At 37.6% G+C, this 21,743-nt stretch overlaps 1 protein-coding gene across 2 annotated transcripts in view; it reads left to right on the top strand.

The window, feature by feature from the left end:
- Nucleotides 1–21,743, top strand: part of ATP9B (ATPase phospholipid transporting 9B (putative)) — a 1,400,042-nt gene that overhangs the window by 1,354,451 nt on the left and 23,848 nt on the right. For both annotated transcript variants that reach the window (XM_053714846.1, XM_053714845.1), the window contains exon 28: nucleotides 6,201–6,404. In XM_053714846.1, coding sequence (XP_053570821.1) covers nucleotides 6,201–6,404 — 204 coding nt within the window. The remainder of the gene's footprint in view (nucleotides 1–6,200; nucleotides 6,405–21,743) is intronic.

Here is a 21,743-nt window from a genome sequence, read left to right as displayed (position 1 = left end):
GCATGGAAAGTGTTAAAATACCAGCATTTGAAATACCCTAGGGTGTCTACTTTTCAAAAATATATGGTTTTATGGGGGTAATTTACATTGGCCGGTTTCAGAAATGTCCCAAATAGGACATGGGTGCATGATGACAGATGTGAAAATTCCAAGTTGAAAAACTGGAATGCGCCCCCTAAAATTAAGGCCTTTTAGCCCCCAGAGAACCCGACACACCTATACATGGGGGGTATCACTGTACTCAGAAGTTGTTGTTGAACACATATTGAGGTGTTTTTGGTCAGTAACATATAACAGGAACTGAGAATCCATGCCTAAAGTACAATGCGTGTGAAAAATAACACACCAAAATGACTACCCAAAAGTTTGACAAAGACTGGTGGTTGAATTAGTGCATGCAAAGTGTTAAAATACCAGCATTTGAAATACCCTAGGGTGTCTACTTTTTAAAAATATATGGTTTGATGGGGGTAATTTGCATTGTCCGGCTTCAGAAATGTCCCAAATAGGACATGGGTGCATGACGACAGATGTGAAAATTCCAAATTAAAAAACTGGAATGCGCCCCCTAAAAATAAGGCCTTTTAGCCCCCAGAGAACCCAACAGACCTATACATGGGTGGTATCACTGTACTCAGGAGATGCTGCTGAAGACATATTGGGGTATTATTTGGCAGTAACCCTTAACGTTCTCAGTAAATGTATTCTTGAATTGCTATTTTGTCAAAAAATCACCACTTTTTTTTTTTTTTTCAAACTTTGGCATAGATTGGTGGTAAAATAGTTGCATGGAAAGAGTCAAAATACCCCATGTTTAATACCTTAGGTTGTGTTCTTTTAAAAAATATATATATGTGAAGGGTTAATCAGGGATTCCTGACAGATATCAGTGTTCCAATGTAACTATCGCTAATTTTTTTTAAAAAATTTTGGAAATAGCAAAGTGCTACTTGTACTTATTGCCCTATAACTTGCAAAAAAAGCAAAGAACATGTAAACATTGAGTATTTCTAAACTCAGGACAAAATTTAGAAACTATTTAGCATGGGAGTTTTTTGGTAGTTGTTGAAGTGTAGGAGATTTTGAGGGTCAAAGTTAGAAAAAGTGTGTTTTTTTCAATTTTTTCCTTATATTTTATAAAATTTTTTATAGTAAATTATAAGATATGATGAAAATAATGGTATCTTAGAAAGTCCATTTAATGGCGAGAAAAACGGTATATAATATGTGTGGGTACAGTAAATGAGTAAGAGGAAAATTGCAGCTAAACACAAACACCGCAGAAATGTAAAAATAGCCTTGGTCCCAAACGGACAGAAAATGGAAAAGTGCTGCGGTCATTAAGGGGTTAAATAGGTAGTTAATAAATGTAACTTTACTTTTGGTCTATTTTAACATGACTGCAAAAGGGCTCCAATGCACTTATATATATGTCCATACATGTATCTATACACATTTCTATGTTCTTTACTTACAGGATAATGTTATTTTTATTCTTAAATGTATTTTTATATATATATATATATATATATATATATATACACACCTTCATTTGTATATCTATTCTTATAGATATATAGGTATAGATATGTATTTTACATGAAGAGTATCATATATATATATATTTATATATATATTGTGTATGTGTGTGTATATATATATATATATATATATATATATATATATATATATATATATATATATATATATATATACAGTATATAAAATTAGAAATATATGTTTCATAATAAAAAGTACATTATTTTCTGTGTGAAGAACATAGGAATGTAAAAAAGTGTGTTTTGTGCATCGTGTTTCGCGATTTAGATCTTAACGCAGTCGGGTTAGTGAACATGAAAACTTAGTATAAACCCAAAGTAAATCGAGAAACACGATGCGCAAAACACATATTTAGATTCTTATGTTCTTCACATAGAAAAGAATGTACTTTTTATTATGAAATATATACGTATATATATATATATATTTATTTTTATATATAAAATATGTAAAACACATATCAACACAAATACATATGTATAGATTCTATATATATATATATCCAATACTATTCATGTAAAATACATATCTATACCTATATTTCTATAGGAACAGATATGCAAGTATATGTATATATTGATATATATGTATTTACAATAAAAAGGACATTATCCTGTAAGTGAAGAACACTTATTATATAAATAATTTAAAAGAGTCGAACAGGGATATACAGTTTTCCAAAGTATGCAAACAAGCAATAGTGCAAGCATGCACTTGGCTTACCCATGTGGAAAATAGCGGTGAAGCCTAATCACTATAGCTATACTGACAAACGAGCCAGCGATATACCAACACTTGGTCACATCAAACATGGAACGCTCACCCTCTCCTCCTGTCATCTGGCGTATCCTGTGTTCATTCAGCGGTGGAGCCTTACTAACTTATTAATTCGCTCCCGGATTATTCCTCAGTCGCCCCACAGTCGAACGCCACAGCCTACATTAGACTGATCTTCGCAGAATGATGACGTCGGGTCACATGGTAGAGGGGAACCAACCGCAGGTCAGCCGGCTACCCAATGAGAGTAAGGACGGACACTAGCAGTCCGTTATAGAAATAAGAAGAAGTTGAAGTTCCATGCTTAAAAAGTAGCTTTTATTTTGTATCCATTAAAAGAGAGTGTACATCCAAATGGAGTACAGTTCAATATGAGAAGGTTCTGTGAATCCGGATGGCTTACGTGTTTCTGCCGTAGCCGTAGTCATAGCCTAACACACCTGATGTACAGATACAATTTATGCACACAATCGTTTTCTCATTGGCTAAAAACAATTAAGAAACAATTAAGCGGTCCCACATCTATGGAGATGATAACCCCTTTAGATCTAATATCTAGGTATAAAAAACGTTTTATCGATGACCTGCTGTTTGTTTGGCGGGGGGACTTACAGTCTGCACAGTGTTTGGTTGACTGGATAAATGCCAATGTACTGGGCTTGCGATTCACCTTTGAATTCAATAAAGAAACCATTAATGTTCTGGATTTAACTAATTGGTACAAGGGTGTATCGTAAGCCCATTTCTGGTAATTCTCTCCTGAGAGCTAATAGCTGTCACCCCACGCATGTCCCTGGAGTGGCCAAAGGCCAATTTATAAGATTAAAAAGTAATTGTTCTGAATTTAATGCATTTGAAAATGAGGCACAAGATCTGGCCATACGTTTGTCTGAGAGGGGTTACTCTCACTCTGTCATTTCTAAAGCTTAGAAAGAAGTCCAGAAAATGGATAGATCTATCCTTTTGAAGGATAAGATCCTCAAAGATAGAGGGAATTTTAAGGGGGTAACTTTTGTAACTGACTTTAGCGCTCAGTATGATCAAGTATGCGCCACAGTTAGGAAACACTTTGCCCTTTTGGCCGCAGATGACCACTTGATAACTACTGTGGATAGGGGTATTAGATGCTACTATCGTAGAGCAAAGACTATTGCTAACTAAGTTGCTCCCTCTCAACTCCCTAATTTAACAGAGAGAAATTCATGGTTATCTCACAAAGGTATGTTTAAGTGTGGCCATTCCCGCTGCAGACCTTGTGAGTTTGTATCCATTACAGACACCTTTATATCTACTGTTACCCAAGAATCATTTCCCATTAAGAGCTGCCTAAATTGCAGGTCTGACTATGTAATCCATCTAATTACTTTACATTCTTGTTCCCTGCAGTACGTAGGTCTTACCACCAGGGATGTGAATACGCGGATACGTGAACACCCATCCAATATAACCCTAGGAAAGGCCAAGACTACACTCGTGCAACACTTTGCAAACCTACATAACAAAAAGGTTGACACTGAGTTGGTGTGTTTTAGACTGAAAACCCATGCTCCTCATGGTCTGAATTCCGAATATGACCTCATCAATTATTGACATTAGTTTATGCCCACTATAAGCTGTAATAGATGTATTTGAGAGACAGATAACTCTTAATAGTTGATGGGTCATATTCGGTCTCAAATTATTCTCCACGCATATATTTTTGTTGTTGAAAAATGTATTGGAATATGCAAATAATTATGTAAATAAACCAAGATATTAAAATAAATTTATAACATGTTTACCATCAGTATGTCATTTGACTTTTTAGTAACATACGTTTGCATATAGTGGAGGTTAACAAAAAAAATTGGATATTCTATGCATTACCCTAGCCAATGCATTTTAGGGTACTTATCTATTGTAAGTTTAATTATACCCACATGTATAATGTTATATAATGGTGTTTAATTTTAAGGTTCAAGGTTCACTAATATTGTACTTCATTATGACAGGAATATGACTTTAAGATTTCCAACCAGCTGTAGGTTGTAGCTTAGGTCCTGGCAGTGGATTGTATAGACCTTTAGGTGAGTGAAGGAACTGTGTATTTTCTTAATTGTTTTTAGCCAATGAGAAAAGGATTGTGTGCATAAATTGCATCTGTACATCGTGTATGGCTACGGCCGAAACGCGTAAGCCATACTGATGCACAGAACCTTCTTATATTGGATGTATACTCTCTTTTAATGGATACAAAATAAAAGCTACTTTTTAAGGATGGAACTTCAACCTCTTCTTTTATATATATATATATATATATATATATATATATATACATACATATTTAGACATGTATATGTATGTATCTCTATGTTAAAGCCGTTTGCAGACTTTTTTTTTCCTCTAACACCTGAAACCTCATATCTTTGAGCCATTATAACTATTTTGTTTTAAAATTATTTTTATTAGATGGTGTTATTATGGGTGTAACTCTACTTTTAAATGTGTTTTATGACTCTTTTTAGTCGAGTGTAATAGTTAACCAGAGTTCTGAAGTATCGTGTTAAATTAATTTGCGTTCAACCTATCATGTTCTCTTTTAACCTCTAATACGAGCGATACTTCCGACGTGCGCAAACAGCTGTGATAAACCAGATATTGCTTGCTCGCAACAGTGCACCACTTGTAATCTAGCTCTTAAATTATATTGTGCTGTTTCTAGGTTCCCAACATAAACAATTAGCTATGTATGAGTAGGAAAATGTAGCTTATGATTGCTATTTATATTTATCTTTCAAAGTGTTGTTGAGTTTATTTTAATACTGAGTATTTAGCGAGTTAGCAACAGCTGTCGCAGAGAAGTAAAAAGATGTATAAAGGTTTTGTTGCTATTAAGTATTTCTGTTTACTATAAATGCACAAGCCACATAACTGTAACTCAAACATGTCTCCTGATCTACTTATAGGGACATAATACTCATATGCTAAATCACTTGAAAAGGATGCAGCATAACTGTAAAAAGCTGACAGGAAAATTTCACCTGAGAATCCCTATGTAAAAAAGGAAGATACTGTACCTCACAATTTCCTCAGCTCACCAGAGTAAGTGCTGTGAGTAAGTTACTGCTCAGCTGCAGGTAAAAAAAAAGAAATGAACAGCAGCCAGTCGGCATCAGCAGTGCTGAGGTCATGAACTCTTTTATTGTGATCTCATTAGATTTTGCTTAACTCTCGTGAGATTTCATAGTAAACTTCCTTAAACTGAATAGGGAAATAACATGAGTGTGCATGAGGCACGCTACCTTTGCTGCTTAAAGTCCTTTACAATGGGATGTGAATAGTTAGGACATTTTGAGGTAAAATATCTTTCTTTTTTACATAGAGATGTTCAGGTGATATTTTATAGTTATATTTTTACAGCGATGCTACATCACTTTCATGTGCTTCAACATTTGGGTATCATGATCCTTTAACAGATTTAGGCCATTCAAAGAAAGAAATAGTATGTTAGTGTCCCTTATAAATTTTAAATAAGTATTTTTTACTGTAATCTACCAAAAAATTATCATTTTAAAAATGGAAATGTTGTAGTTTATTGCTGTTTATTAATTCAAAAATAATTATTTTTTATGTGCCAGCGAAGGTGGTATATTAAAAGGCAAGTTAATTACTGCATTAAATATGGAACAGTTAATCCACCAGAATACATATATATTTTATTTCTTTTTTAGCTGACATTTTTCTTGGAAAATGTGTAATATCCTAAATTTGTGTTATCAGAAAGTGAGTGAAAAGAAAAAAAAATAATACTTGTTTGTGCTCTGGTATTCATGTGTATGGTGGTGCTTTAAAAGTAGTAAATGTTTCCTTTTCTCTGTTTCCAGGGGCTATTATAATGTATGGTGCTTTACTACTATTTGAATCTGAATTTGTCCATGTGGTGGCTATTTCCTTCACTGCCTTGATTTTGACAGAATTACTAATGGTTGCGCTAACCATCAGAACATGGCACTGGCTAATGGTTGTTGCTGAGTTATTCAGCCTTGGCTCCTATGTGGCATCTCTTGCTTTCCTTAATGAATATTTTGGTAAGTTGAATCAAGGCATATAGCAGAATGTTACGCTCTCTAACATGAATGCACAAATGCTTATTTTGTCTAACCCTATTGACATTTTTGTTTATTGTTTTAGAATTTGTTATAGCTCACAAACATTTTGCTAAACTGTGTTAGAAGATACCCTAGGCAGAAATTCAGTCTATTCAGAGATTAGCATAAGGTCTTATGTGAGATCTTATATATATATATATATATATATATATATATATAACAAACAGCAAGGATTGCACTCACAGGTCTTTTTCAAAATAAGTAAACAATTACTTTAATGTAACGTTTTCGGGGATCTAGTCCCCTTCGTCAGTAATTGTTTACTTATTTTGAAAAAGACCTGTGAGTGCAATCCTTGCTGTTTGTTGTCTGTTATAATTTTGCACCCAGGCGGTTGACACTTGGTGGGCTGAGCTGAAATTTGGAAGATTATATATATATATATATATATATATATATATATATATATATATATATATATATATATATATATATATATATATATATATATATATATATATTTCATGTAAAAAGTTGTGACAGCACCACAGTAGTTTTAGGTGAGAATTCAGAGGATAAAAAACCTCAAACAGGTGCGACGTTTTGAATCCACATGGTTCTTAATCATGCATGATTAAGCACCATGTGGGTCCGAAATGTCGCATCTGTTTGAGGTTTTTTATCCTCTGAATGAATAAAGAAATTCTCACCTAAAACTACTGTGGTGCTGTCACAACTTTTTACATGGACTGTTTTACCTGGAGGAAAGCAGAACTCCATTGTGATTGGCACACTGTGTGAAAACAAATTGGGTTTCAGTGCTGAACTCTATCTTTGCATTTATATATATATATATATATAAAACACTGTGATGATTATACAATACGTGGGAACAATTTGTAATATACCAAATACTTATTCCATAAAAAGTAAAGTATCATTAGTGGTAAAATAGCAAATATGTGCATGAAACAAACTGTAAATGAAAAAATTGTTGTAACAAATATTATCAGCGATATGCTCTTTGTGTAATTTGTGCCGAAATGAAAATAATTGTTTATCCAAAATGAGGCAACTGCTGCCATGAGTACCATTCAGGACTGTGGTTATACACCCATAAAGGTAAGGGTTAAACTTCAACACCCATTGACTAACATAACCATGCTGACAGACTTAAATATAAAAAATAACGATCCTGGTACAGGGCTTAAATTACTTTAAAAAACAAATTCATTACTTTCTTGTGCAAAACTTGTTTGGATGACTCACTCCAAACAATTAAAATACAATAATATTGTCCAATAACATTAAAGGCATACTAACCCTAATTTTATTTCTTTCATGATTCAGATAGAGCATGCAATTTTAAGCAACTTTATAATTTACACCTATTATAAATTTGTATTCATTCTCTTGCTATCTTTATTTGAAAAAGCAGGAATGTAAACATAGGAGCCGGCCCATTTTGTTTCAGCACCTGGGTAGCCGCTGCTGATTGGTGGCTAAATGTAGCAAACAAATTAGCAAGCACTACCCAGGGGCTGAACCAAAAATGGGCCGGTTCATAACCTTACATTTCTGTTTTTTCAAATAAAAATATCAAGAGAATGAAGACAAATTGATAATAGGCGTAAATTAGAAAGTTGCTTAAAATTGCATGCTCTGTCTGAATCATGAAATAAATAATTTGGGTTTAGTGTCCCTTTGATGAATCATTTTATTTTCATCTTCATAATGTTAAGTTACTGAAAAGCTACATGGTCATGGTTGCTTATTCAGACTTCAGAGATCCAAGATTTTACTTAATACTTGCTAACACAAAATGAAAAAAAATAAAGCCAAGCAGTACACAGCTTAATAAACATGATGTATTTTTTGTAGTGAACATGAGCTAGAGCAGGATAGAATTGTTCCCATACATATTATTTATTACTCTGCACTCTGGGATGTGTGCTTACCAGTTCCCAGAAGTAAGGGGTGGTAATGATGAAATGTGAGAATCACTATTACTACTACAATTTTCTAGCTTATTATAGTACATTTATTTTCTATAGCATGGAGAGTCTGCAACGCCATTCCAATTACTAGTGTGATATTCAACTCCTGGCCAGCAAGAGGAGGCAAAGAGCACCCCAGCAAAACTGTTAAGTGTAACTTCCCTTACCCATAATCCCCAGTCATTCTCTTTGCCTCTGTCAATGGAGGATGTGCGAAGACGGTGTCTGAAGATATTTAATCCTTTTATGGGTACTTTTCCCTGCAACCAAGGATTGGGGTCTAGCTGTGTCCATGTCAATCTCTTAAGTAAGTGTAATGGTGGCTTTTAGCAGTTAGAAGGCGTGAGATGTTCTTTGCTTTACTTCTAACACTTTGCTACCCCTTTGCAGAAAGCCTGGGTTGGTTACTCTGTTCTTTCTTTTACTACAGGTCCCTGACAGGGAGTGGAGTACTGGTCACACCTTACTAGCTGTTATCTGCCCTGCAGCTGGATCCACAGGTAATTGTTTTTGCCTTCTAAGTACTGAAGGTCAGCACTTTTGAGGTTACCCTCTCGTGGATATCTTTTGGGACTCAGTTTATCCTTATATGGTAAAGGGTACATTCAGGGGCAACTTTATTGGTACAATCTACAGGCACTTTATAAACAAAACAGTTATTATTATTATTATTATTATCGGTTATTTGTAGAGCGCCAACAGATTCCGCATCGCTATAAACAAATGCGGAGTACAACAAAACATTTATAGGGATCAAACGGGTAGGGGGCCCTGCCAAGAGTCACACTGGTGTAGTCAGCTCTTAAGAAAGTGATCTACAAACAGCTGGACTCTTAGGATTACATACTAAGGGGGTTCAGGGGATAGCAATGGAGGAGAAGAACTGGTAAAAAAGAAAGGTTAGTGTAGGTTGTATGTATCCCTGAACAGTAGAGTCTTTAGGGAGCGCTTGAAGCTTTCAAAACTAGGGGAGAGTCTTGTGGAGCGAGGCAGAGAGCTTCATAAGATAGGAGCCAGTCTGGAAAAGGTCATGAGCAGAGTGAAGGGGACAGGAGGGAGAGTATCAGGAGACAAGGTCTGAGATATAGGGGGAGCAGTGCAGTTGAGTGCTTTGTATGTCAGAGTGAGAATTTTGTGTTTAATAAAGAGGCAAGAGGAAGCCAGTGAATGGATTGGCAGAGAGGTGCAGCAAATGAAGAGTGACGTTTAAGGAAGATGAGCCTGGAAGAGGCATTCATTATGGATTGTAAAGGAGCTAGGCGGCAGCTGGGGAGACCAGAGAGGACAGAGTTGCAGTAATTGAGGTGGGAAAGGATGAGAGAGTGGATTAAAATCTTAGTTGTGTCTTGTGTAAGGAAATGTCTAATTTTAGAGATGTTTTTAAGGTGGAAGTGGCAGACTTTAGCCAAGGACTGAATGTGAGGAGTGAAAGAAAGATCTGAGTCAAGTGTGACCCCAAGACATCGGGCATGCAGGGTAGGGGTAATGATGGAGTTCTCAACAGTTATAGAGAGATGGGGTGGAGATTTTGGAAGAAGGGGGGAAAATAAGGAGCTCAGTTTTGGAGAGATTTAGCTTGAGGTAGTGAAAGGACATCCAGCAAAAGATGTGAGAAAGATAGTTAGTGGCACGGGTTAGCAAGGAAGGAGATAGGTTTGGTGCAGAGAAGTAGATTTGGGTGTTGTTGATATTGGAAACCGTGGGACTTAATTAGGGAACCTAATGATGACGTGTAGATTGAGAAGAGAAGGGAACCGAGGGCAGGGCCTTGCGGTACCCTGACAGAAAGTAGTGATGGGGCAGAGGAGGCCCCAGAGAAGGCTACACTAAAGGTAAGGTTTGAAAGGTAGGAAGAGAACCACGAGAGGGCTGTGCCACAAATTCCCAAAGGATTGAAGGGTTTGGAGCAAATGAGGGTGGTCAACAGTATCAAAGGCTGTGGACAGATCAAGGAGGATAAGCAAAGAGAAGTGGCCTTTTGATTTTGCTGTAAGTAGGTCGTTGGTAACCTTAACGATTACTGTCTCTGTGGAGTGATGGGGACTAAATCCAGATTGCAGTGGGTCAAGGAGGGAGTTTAATGTAAGGAAATGGGATAGGCATGCACATACTAGCTTTTTGAGAAGCTTTGAGGCAAGAGGGAGGAGGGAAATAGGTTGGTAGATGGATGGGGAGGTTGGATCAATGGAAGGTTTTTTGAGGATAGGTGTGACCAGTGCATGTTTCAGAGATGAGGGAAATATACTGGTGCTGAGGGAGAGGTTGAAAATGTGTCTGAGTATAGGGGTAAGGGTAGAAGAGAGGGAGGGGAGTAGTTGTGAGGGGATAGGGTCAAGGGGACATGTAGTGAGGTGCAAATGCAGAAACGTCTTCCTCAGTAACAGGGGAGAAAGAGCTAAGTTTATGGCTATGTGGGTTGTGGTTGATTGTGAGCGTTTGAGAGGGTGAGAGAATGGAAGTATGTTGAGAGCTGATTTTGTTTCTGATGGAGTAGATTTTGTTATTGAAGTGGCTGGCAAAACCTTGAGCTGACAGAGAAGTTGTATTAGGAGTTGAGGGTGGGTGGAGAACAGACGTTTCAGGTTTGAAGAAAGAGTAGAGATAAGAGTAGAGAAGTAATTTTGCTTAAATAGATTAAGGGCAGAATAGTAGGAGTTCAAGATGAACCCTGAGACTTTCTCAGTTAGAGAAACTTAAGGATTAAGCTTGCTTGCATTTTCCCTTAATTACTTGGCAAAGGGTTTTTTTATTTATTTTTGCTCAATGAAAAATGAATATGTGCAGGGTACTTTATTTGGGCCTTTTTCATTAACACTTGCTTATTAGCTGTGGCACAGTTCTTTTTCAGGCTTCTACGTGACTTCCGCATTTCCGCTGGAGCGTTGTGTTGTGAGTTTAGAAGTGCCGGCTTTCACAGACTTTGCTGATCGGATCATTTGCTTAGAGGACAGGATCTCTTCTGGAGAGTCTCACTCCACTTACTAGCGGGATACTGATTCCGGTCATGATAGGAGCATCAGACAAACGCTTAGGTCTCTTGTCTGAGGTTGGGTCCTAGAGTGTTAATAAAATTATTAGCCTCTGTGTTAAAAGTCTTTACATATTCTTTGAACATATTGTTTATTTTTTGGGATCAAAATAATATAATTTTTGCTCATAATTTTTATTCGCATTTTAATTGGTCTTTTTTTAGTGGGGATTAATTACGGTAGCTATGGACTCAGAACAGGATCAGTCCATCTCTATGGATAAATGTTTATTATGTTTAGAGGCGCAAATTGTTTTGCCTCTGCAATTTTGTTCCTCATGCTTATCTAAGGCCTAGATTTGGAGTTTGGCGGTAGATGGGCTGTTAACGCTACGCAGGCTTTTTTCTGGCCGCACCATAAAATTAACTCTGGTATCGAGAGTCCCAAAAAATGCTGCGTTAGGCTCCAAAAAAGGAGCGTAGAGCATTTTTACCGCAAATGCAACTCTCGATACCAGAGTTGCTTACGGACGCGGCCAGCCTCAAAAACGTGCTCGTGCACGATTCTCCCATAGGAAATAATGGGGCTGTTTGAGCTGAAAAAAAACCTAACACCTGCAAAAAAGCAGCGTTCAGCTCCTAACGCAGCCCCATTGTTTCCTATGGGCAAACACTTCCTACGTCTGCACCTAACACTCTAACATGTACCCCGAGTCTAAACACCCCTACCCTTACACTTATTAACCCCTAATCTGCCGCCCCCGCTATCGCTGACCCCTGCATATTATTATTAACCCCTAATCTGCCGCTCCGTAAACCGCCGCAACTTACATTATCCCTATGTACCCCTAATCTGCTGCCCCTAACACCGCCGACCCCTATATTATATTTATTAACCCCTAACCTGCCCCCCACAACGTCGCCGCCAGCTACTTACAATAATTAACCCCTAATCTGCCGACCGCAAAGCGCCGCCACCTACGTTATCCTTATGTACCCCTAATCTGCTGCCCCTAACACCGCCGACCCCTATATTATATTTATTAACCCCTAATCTGCCCCCTCAACGTCGCCTCCACCTGCCTACACTTATTAACCCCTAATCTGCCGAGCTGACCTGAGCGCTACTATAATAAAGTTATTAACCCCTAATCCGCCTCACTAACCCTATCATAAATAGTATTAACCCCTAATCTGCCCTCCCTAACATCGCCGACACCTAACTTCAATTATTAACCCCTAATCTGACGACCGGAGCTCACCGCTACTATAATAAATGGATTAACCCCTAAAGCTAAGTCTAACCCTAACACTAACACCCCCCTAAGTTAAATATAATTTTAATCTAACGAAATTAATTAACTCTTATTAAATAAATTATTCATATTTAAAGCTAAATACTTACCTGTAAAAAAAATCCTAATATAGCTACAATATAAATTATAATTACATTGTAGCTATTTTAGGATTAATATTTATATTACAGGTAACTTTGTAATTATTTTAACCAGGTACAATAGCTATTAAATAGTTAAGAACTATTTAATAGTTACCTAGTTAAAATAATAACAAAATTACCTGTAAAATAAGTCCTAACCTAAGTTATAATTAAACCTAACACTACCCTATCAATAAATTAATTAAATAAAATACCTACAATTACCTACAATAAAACCTAACACTACACTATCAATAAATAGCCAATCAGAATCAAGTTCAATCCGATTGGCTGATCCAATCAGCCAATCAGATTGAGCTCGCATTCTATTGGCTGATCGGAACAGCCAATAGAATGCGAGCTCAATCTGATTGGCTGATTGGATCAGCCAATCGGATTGAACTTGATTCTGATTGGCTGATTCCATCAGCCAATCAGAATATTCCTACCTTAATTCCGATTGGCTGATAGAATACTATCAGCCAATCGGAATTCGAGGGACGCCATCTTGGATGACGTCCCTTAAAGGAACCGTCATTCGTCGGGAGACGCCGGAAGAAGAGGATGGATCCGCGTCGGATGCTTCAACATGGACCCGCTCCGCACCGGATGGAAGAAGATCGAAGATGCAGCTTGGATGAAGATGTTTGCCGGTCCGGATGTCCTCTTCTTGCCGGATAGGAGGAAGACTTTGGAGCCTCTTCTGGACCTCTTCAGCACCGGATGCCAGGACGGATCGGTGAACCTGGTATGGTGAAGACAAGGTAGGAAGATCTTCAGGGGCTTAGTGTTAGGTTTATTTAAGGGGGGTTTGGGTTAGATTAGGGGTATGTGGGTGGTGGGTTGTAATGTTGGGGGGGGGTATTGTATGTTTTTTTTTACAGGCAAAAGAGCTGATTTTCTTGGGGCATGCCCCGCAAAGGGCCCTGTTCAGGGCTGGTAAGGTAAAAGAGCTTTTAAATTTATTAATTTAGAATAGGGTAGGGCATTTTTTTATTTTGGGGGTCTTTGTTATTTTATTAGGGGGCTTAGAGTAGGTGTAATTAGTTTAAAATTGTTGTAATATTTTTCTTATGTTTGTAAATATTTTTTTATTTTTTGTAACTTAGTTCTTTTTTATTTTTTGTACTTATTTAGTTTATGTAATTGTAGTTATTTGTAGAAATTGTATTTAATTTATTTATTGATAGTGTAGTGTTAGGTTTTATTGTAGGTAATTGTAGGTATTTTATTTAATTAATTTATTGATAGGGTAGTGTTAGGTTTAATTATAACTTAGGTTAGGACTTATTTTACAGGTAATTTTGTTATTATTTTAACTAGGTAACTATTAAATAGTTCTTAACTATTTAATAGCTATTGTACCTAGTTAAAATAATTACCAAGTTGCCTGTAAAATAAATATTAATCCTAAAATAGCTACAATGTAATTATAATTTATATTGTAGCTATATTAGGATTTATTTTACAGGTAAGTATTTAGCTTTAAATAGGAATAATTTATTTAATAAGAGTTAATTAATTTCGTTAGATTAAAATTATATTTAACTTAGGGGGTGTTAGTGTTAGGGTTAGACTTAGCTTTAGGGGTTAATACATTTATTAGAGTAGCGGTGAGCTCCAGTCGTCAGATTAGGGGTTAATAATTGAAGTTAGGTGTCGGCGATGTTAGGGAGGGCAGATTAGGGGTTAATACTATTTATGATAGGGTTAGTGAGGCGGATTATGGGTTAATAACTTTATTATAGTAGCGCTCAGGTCCTCTCGGCAGATTAGGGGTTAATAAGTGTAGGCAGGTGTCGGCGACGTTGTGGGGGGCAGGTTAGGGGTTAATAAATATAATATAGGGGTCGGCGGTGTTAGGGGCAGCAGATTAGGGGTACATAAGGATAACGTAGGTGGCGGCGCTTTGCGGTCGGCAGATTAGGGGTTAATTATTGTAAGTAGCTGGCGGCGACGTTGACGGGGGCAGGTTAGGGGTTAATAAATATAATACAGGGGTCGGCGGTGTTAGGGGCAGCAGATTAGGGGTACATAAGGATAACGTAGGTGGCGGTCGGCAGATTAGGGGTTAAAAAAATGTAATCGAGTTACGGCGATGTGGGGGGACCTCGGTTTAGGGGTGCATAGGTAGTTTATGGGTGTTAGTGTACTTTAGAGCACAGTAGTTAAGAGCTTTATGAACCGGCGTTAGCCCAGAAAGCTCTTAACTCCTGCTATTTTCCTGCGGCTGGAGTTTTGTCGTTAGAGTTCTAACGCTCACTTCAGAAACGACTCTAAATACCGGCGTTAGGAAGATCCCATTGAAAAGATAGGATACGCAATTAACGTAAGGGGATCTGCGGTATGGAAAAGTCGTGGCTGAAAAGTGAGCGTTAGACCCTTTAATCACTGACTCCAAATACCGGCGGTAGCCTAAAACCAGCGATAGGAGCCTCTAACGCTGGTTTTCACGGCTAACGCCGAACTCTAAATCTAGGCCTAAGACTTTAAAATTCAACGACAACTTACTCCCTTCTGAGCCAAGTGTCTCAGGATACTGCTGTGCGGGACATGCCTCAGCTTTCTCCTCAAACGTCCCAAGCTTTAATTGTTTCTCACTCTGTGCCTTCTGTTTCCTCACAACCTCCTGGGGTTGTCTATTTACCAAAGGATTTTTCAGCACAGATAACTTCTGCAGTATCTGTGGCTTTGTCTGTTTCCCTATTTCAAGTAAGTGTAAGAGGAAATCTAAACATTTGTCTGCTAGTAGGGTTTCTGACACCCCTAAATCTGTGCTGGTTAACCTTTCTCAAATGTCTGATGAGGAGGATACCTCAGTAGCTTCTGAAGGTGAGATCTCAGACTCTAACAATATGGGGAAAAAATCTTCTGAATCTAAAGAAGTTAATTTCCGGGTTTAAGCTTGAACATCTCTGGTTACTTTTGAAGGGGGTTCTAGCTATTTTAGACAACTTTGAACCTTCGGTTGCTGTCAACCCCAAGAAGACCTCTAAAATTAATATAGTTTATGATTCCCCAACGTCTGAGAATGTTTTCCCTGTTCCAGACAAGATGTCTGAAATTATAGCTCAGGAATGGTATAAGCCAGGGGTTCCTTTTTCCCCTTCCCTTGTTTTTAAAAAGATGCTTCCTGTTGCTGACTCCATTCGGGACTCATGGCACACTGTGCCTAAAGTAGAGGGAGCTATCTCTACTCTGGTTAAAAGAACTATAATTCCTATAGAGGATAGTTGTTCTTTTAAGGATCTGATGGATAAGAAGCTAGAGGCTTACTTAAAAAAGATGTACATCGATCAAGGATTACAGTGGCAACCTGCGGAAAGTATTGCCACGGTTGCGAGAGCAGAATCTTATTGGTGCGATGCCCTGTCTGATCTGATATTAGAAGATCCAACATAGGATCAAAGATCTTAAACTGGCCAATACCTGTATCTGTGATGCCAACATGCAGGTAATTAGACTGGGAGCTAAGATGTCTAGCTTCACTGTTCTAGCTGGCAAAGCTTTTGGCTTTACCTTATAAGGGTAAAACACTCTTTGGTCCTGGTCTGGCGGAAATCATTTCAGAGATTACTGAAGGAAAGGGATCTTCCCTACCTCAGGACAAAAAGAATAGACCTAAGGGTCGACAGACTTCTAATTGTCATTCCTTTCGCAGCTTTAAAGGACAGAAGTCTTCCTCCTCTTCTTCCAAGCCAGACCAATCCAGGTCAACTTGGAAATCCAGCCAACCTTGGAATAAGGGAAAGCATAACAAGAAGCCTTCCGCTGATTTAAAATCAGCATGAAGGGTACGCCCCTGATCCGATTTTGGATCAGGTGGGGGGCAGGCTTTCTCTTTTTCATCAGGCTTGGATACGCGATGTCCCAGATACGTGGGCTTTGGACATAGACTCTCAGGGTTACAAAATAGGATTTAAGTCTTGCCCCACAAGGGGCAGATTTTTCCTGTCAAGACTATCCTCAAACCAGGTAAAGAGGGAGGCCTTCTTAAATTGTGTAAAGGACCTATCCTCTCTGGGAGTTATTGTACCCAGTCCCTCTAGAGGAACAAGGTCTAGGATTATATCCAAATCTATTTGTGGTTCCCAAAAAGGAGGGAACATTCCATCCCATCCTAGATCTAAACTGTCTCAACAAATTCCTTCTGGAATTTGGACTATTCGTTCCATTCTTCCATTGGTTCAGCAAGGTCAGTTCATGACGACCATAGACCTGAAGGACACATATTTACACGTTCCCATTCACAGGCATCATTACCAGTTTCTAAGGTTTGCCTTTCTGGACAAGCATTTCCAGTTTATTGCCCTTCTGTTTGGTCTTGCCACAGCTCCCAGAATATTAACAAAGGTTCTGGGAGCCCTATTGGCAGTGATCAGATCCCAGGGAATAGCTGTGGCGCCTTATCTAGACGACATCTTGGTTCAGGTGTCATCTTTTCAACTAGCAAAATCTCATACAGAGATGTTGTTGTCTTTTCTACGTTCCCACAGGTGTAAAGAGAATCTGGAAAACAGTTCTCTAGTTGAAACTACAAGATTGTGTTTCCTAGGGACAATCATAGATTCCCTGCCCATGAAGATTTTCATTACGGACGTTAGAAAATCCATGCTTCTTGTCTTTCTCTCCAGTCTTTTCATCCAACAGTGAATGCATGGAGGTGATTGGTCTGATGGTGGCTTCCATGGACATTATTCCTTTTGCTCAGTTTCATCTGCGTCCGCTGCAACTTTGCATGCTTAGTCAATGGAACGGAGACCATTCAGATATATTGCAGAGGATAAATCTGAACCCCCTAACAAGAGACACTCTCTCGTGGTGGATTTCACAGGAACATCAAGAACTGCTGGTGCAATGATAAATGCAGACAGCGTATGCTGTCGGCATTTATCGATGTGCGGCGGACATGGTTCGCTATAGCGGATCATGTCCATCCGCACAATGATAAATGGACCACATGGACTCTCACCACCATGAAATAAATTAAATTATTATTATTATTATGTATTTTGAATAGATTAATTACATTTAAATACAAGTATCCATCTATCTATTTACAGTATCTGTCTGTCTGTCTTTTCTGTGCTTACTTGTCAGGACTATTTATCTTTATTTATAATGTTTACACATTGTTTCTCATTATCACAGATAGTATTATTTTTCTTTTTTGCAAATTATTGCCACGGGGAGCACTTTTCACTGTAACTCTTCAGGGCGTATAAATATAGCCCACTATTCACATCTTTTATCTAACATTTCTTGCAATTTGTATTAGTTTAACAATGCTTTTTTTTTTCTTTCTATAAAACTGTTTCATGCATGTGATTCTTAATACATACATGCATTCTGACCTAGTTTCTCATGTGAAATATACATTCTTATTGCCTATTTATTCCTTCATTTGCTGCCATTAGTATCATTATTTAACGTTTTTACATAGTAGCATGACATTAGTTATATGATTGTAGAGTAAAATAATGGGATGTCAGCAATTAAGACTTATCTTCCCCATTAAAGGGACAGTCTAGGCCAAAATAAACTTTCATGATTCAGATAGAGCATGTAATTTTAAACAATTTTCCAATTTACTTTTATCACCAATTTTGCTTTGTTCTCTTGGTATTCTTAGTTGAAAGCTTAACCTAGGAGGTTTATATGCTAATTTCTTAGACCTTGAAGCCCACCTCTTTCAGATTGCATTTTAACAGTTTTTCACCACTAGAGGGTGTTAGTTCACGTATTTCATATAGATAACACTGTGCTGCTCGTGCACGAGAAGTTATCTGGGAGCAGGCACTGATTGGCTAGACTGCAAGTCTGTCAAAAGAACTGAAAAAAGGGGCAGCTTGCAGAGGCTTAGATACAAGATAATCACAGAGGTTAAAAGTACAGGGAGTGCAGAATTATTAGGCAAATGAGTATTTTGACCACATCATCCTCTTTATGCATGTTGTCTTACTCCAAGCTGTATAGGCTCGAAAGCCTACTACCAATTAAGCATATTAGGTGATGTGCATCTCTGTAATGAGAAGGGGTGTGGTCTAATGACATCAACACCCTATATCAGGTGTGCATAATTATTAGGCAACTTCCTTTCCTTTGGCAAAATGGGTCAAAAGAAGGACTTGACAGGCTCAGAAAAGTCAAAAATAGTGAGATATCTTGCAGAGGGATGCAGCACTCTTAAAATTGCAAAGCTTCTGAAGCGTGATCATCGAACAATCAAGCGTTTCATTCAAAATAGTCAACAGGGTCGCAAGAAGCGTGTGGAAAAACCAAGGCGCAAAATAACTGCCCATGAACTGAGAAAAGTCAAGTGTGCAGCTGCCAAGATGCCACTTGCCACCAGTTTGGCCATATTTCAGAGCTGCAACATCACTGGAGTGCCCAAAAGCACAAGGTGTGCAATACTCAGAGACATGGCCAAGGTAAGAAAGGCTGAAAGATGACCACCACTGAACAAGACACACAAGCTGAAACGTCAAGACTGGACCAAGAAATATCTCAAGACTGATTTTTCTAAGGTTTTATGGACTGATGAAATGAGAGTGAGTCTTGATGGGCCAGATGGATGGGCCCGTGGCTGGATTGGTAAAGGGCAGAGAGCTCCAGTCCGACTCAGACGCCAGCAAGGTGGAGGTGGAGTACTGGTTTGGGCTGGTATCATCAAAGATGAGCTTGTGGGGCCTTTTCGGGTTGAGGATGGAGTCAAGCTCAACTCCCAGTCCTACTGCCAGTTTCTGGAAGACACCTTCTTCAAACAGTGGTACAGGAAGAAGTCTGCATCCTTCAAGAAAAACATGGTTTTCATGCAGGACAATGCTCCATCACACGCGTCCTAGTACTCCACAGCGTGGCTGGCAAGAAAGGGTATAAAAGAAGAAAATCTAATGACATGGCCTCCTTGTTCACCTGATCTGAACCCCATTGAGAACCTGTGGTCCATCATCAAATGTGAGATTTACAAGGAGGGAAAACAGTACACCTCTCTGAACAGTGTCTGGGAGGCTGTGGTTGCTGCTGCACGCAATGTTGATGGTGAACAGATTAAAACACTGACAGAATCCATGGATGGCAGGCTTTTGAGTGACCTTGCAAAGAAAGGTGGCTATATTGGTCACTGATTTGTGTTTGTTTTGTTTTTGAATGTCAGAAATGTATATTTGTGAATGTTGAGATGTTATATTGGTTTCACTGGTAAAAATAAATAATTGAAATGGGTATATATTTGTTTTTTGTTAAGTTGCCTAATAATTATGCACAGTAATAGTCACCTGCACACACAGATATCCCCCTAAAATAGCTATAACTAAAAACAAACTAAAAACTACTTCCAAAACTATTCAGCTTTGATATTAATGAGTTTTTTTGGGTTCATTGAGAACATGGTTGTTGTTCAATAATAAAATTAATCCTCAAAAATACAACTTGCCTAATAATTCTGCACTCCCTGTATATTATTATAACTGTGTTAGTTATGCAAAACTGGGAAATGAGTAATAAAGGGATTATCTATCTTTTAAAACAATAAAATTTCTGGTGTAGACTGTCCCTTTAAGGGCTCGATTAAGAGTGGAGCGCAATTTATCGCTTCCGATAATTCACTAGAAGTGTTTTGCGCGCATTGGGTAGCGCACATTTTACAAGCTGAAAGTAAAATGTTTTTGCATGAGCGTTAACCAGATGCATGCAAAAAGACGAATTTTGAATATCGAGACTACGTTAATATATTCCCCCATAGACTTCAATGGAGCTCAAAATCTGGGGGGAAAAACCTGACACCCTTACTTGCATGCAAACCCGATCATGTTTACTCAACTGCGCTAACCCAACATGAAATATTAATATTTTACATTTCATAGTCCCTCCCCATAGAAGAATATGTTCTTTTTATTCTTAAATACATATATATATATATATATATATATATATATATATATATATATATATATATATATATATATATATATATATATATATATATATATATATATATATATATCTGATGTGTGTTTTTTTTTTTTTGGTAAAAAAGACAGATAGATATACACATATGTATATACAGTACATATAGGATTATAGATATACTGTATATAGGAATATCTATTTAAAAATACATATTCTCCTATGTGAAGAACATTGAAATGTGAAAAATGCACAGTACATACACAGTAAAACACTATTAAATATAAATATTGCATAAATATGACTTTTCATGTTTTCAGCTACTTGATGGCAAAGGGCTCCAATGCACTGATATATGTCTATATATTTTTTATGTGTATATATGTCTGTAAATACATATATACAAATATAAATATATAATCATCTGTACATACATATGTACACATACATTTACATATTTAGACATATATATGTATTTAACTCTGTTAAAGCCCTTTGCCTGCCTTTTTTTTCTATTTCTATCTTTTATTTAATATTTTTTTTATACAGTTATTATGGGTGTACCTGTACTTTTAAATGTATTTTTGTGCAACTTTTTTGACTTATTTAACAATTAACCAGAACTATCCTGATGCATTAAATTAAATGGTGCTCAAGCGAATGCGTTTACTTTCAACTTGTAATACTCGTGCTACTTCCGACTCACGTAAAGAGTCGCAATAAACACCTTATCGCTCACATGCAACAGTTAGCGCGCCACTCGTAATCTGGCCCTATGTGTTTCTTCACATGCAGTACCAAACAATTCACTGTTGTGCATGTATTAACAGTCATAATGTACATTTTCTTTTGCTTCTGTTTCGCCCGCTCTTCTTCTTCAGCTTTAACATATAAACAGTTTGGTCAAGACAGAGGCACTGGGAAAGAGCCAAGACTATGAAAGTTTATATAACCAAATAGGGTTCCAGAAATATTCTTTCACTGATTATTTAATGTCCTGTCACATT

Source organism: Bombina bombina, chromosome 5 (genome assembly GCF_027579735.1).
Source record: "Bombina bombina isolate aBomBom1 chromosome 5, aBomBom1.pri, whole genome shotgun sequence".
In the NCBI taxonomy this organism is placed as follows: domain Eukaryota; kingdom Metazoa; phylum Chordata; class Amphibia; order Anura; family Bombinatoridae; genus Bombina; species Bombina bombina.
Note: the sequence above shows the minus strand (reverse complement) of the source record. Positions and strands in the feature narration are given on the sequence as shown.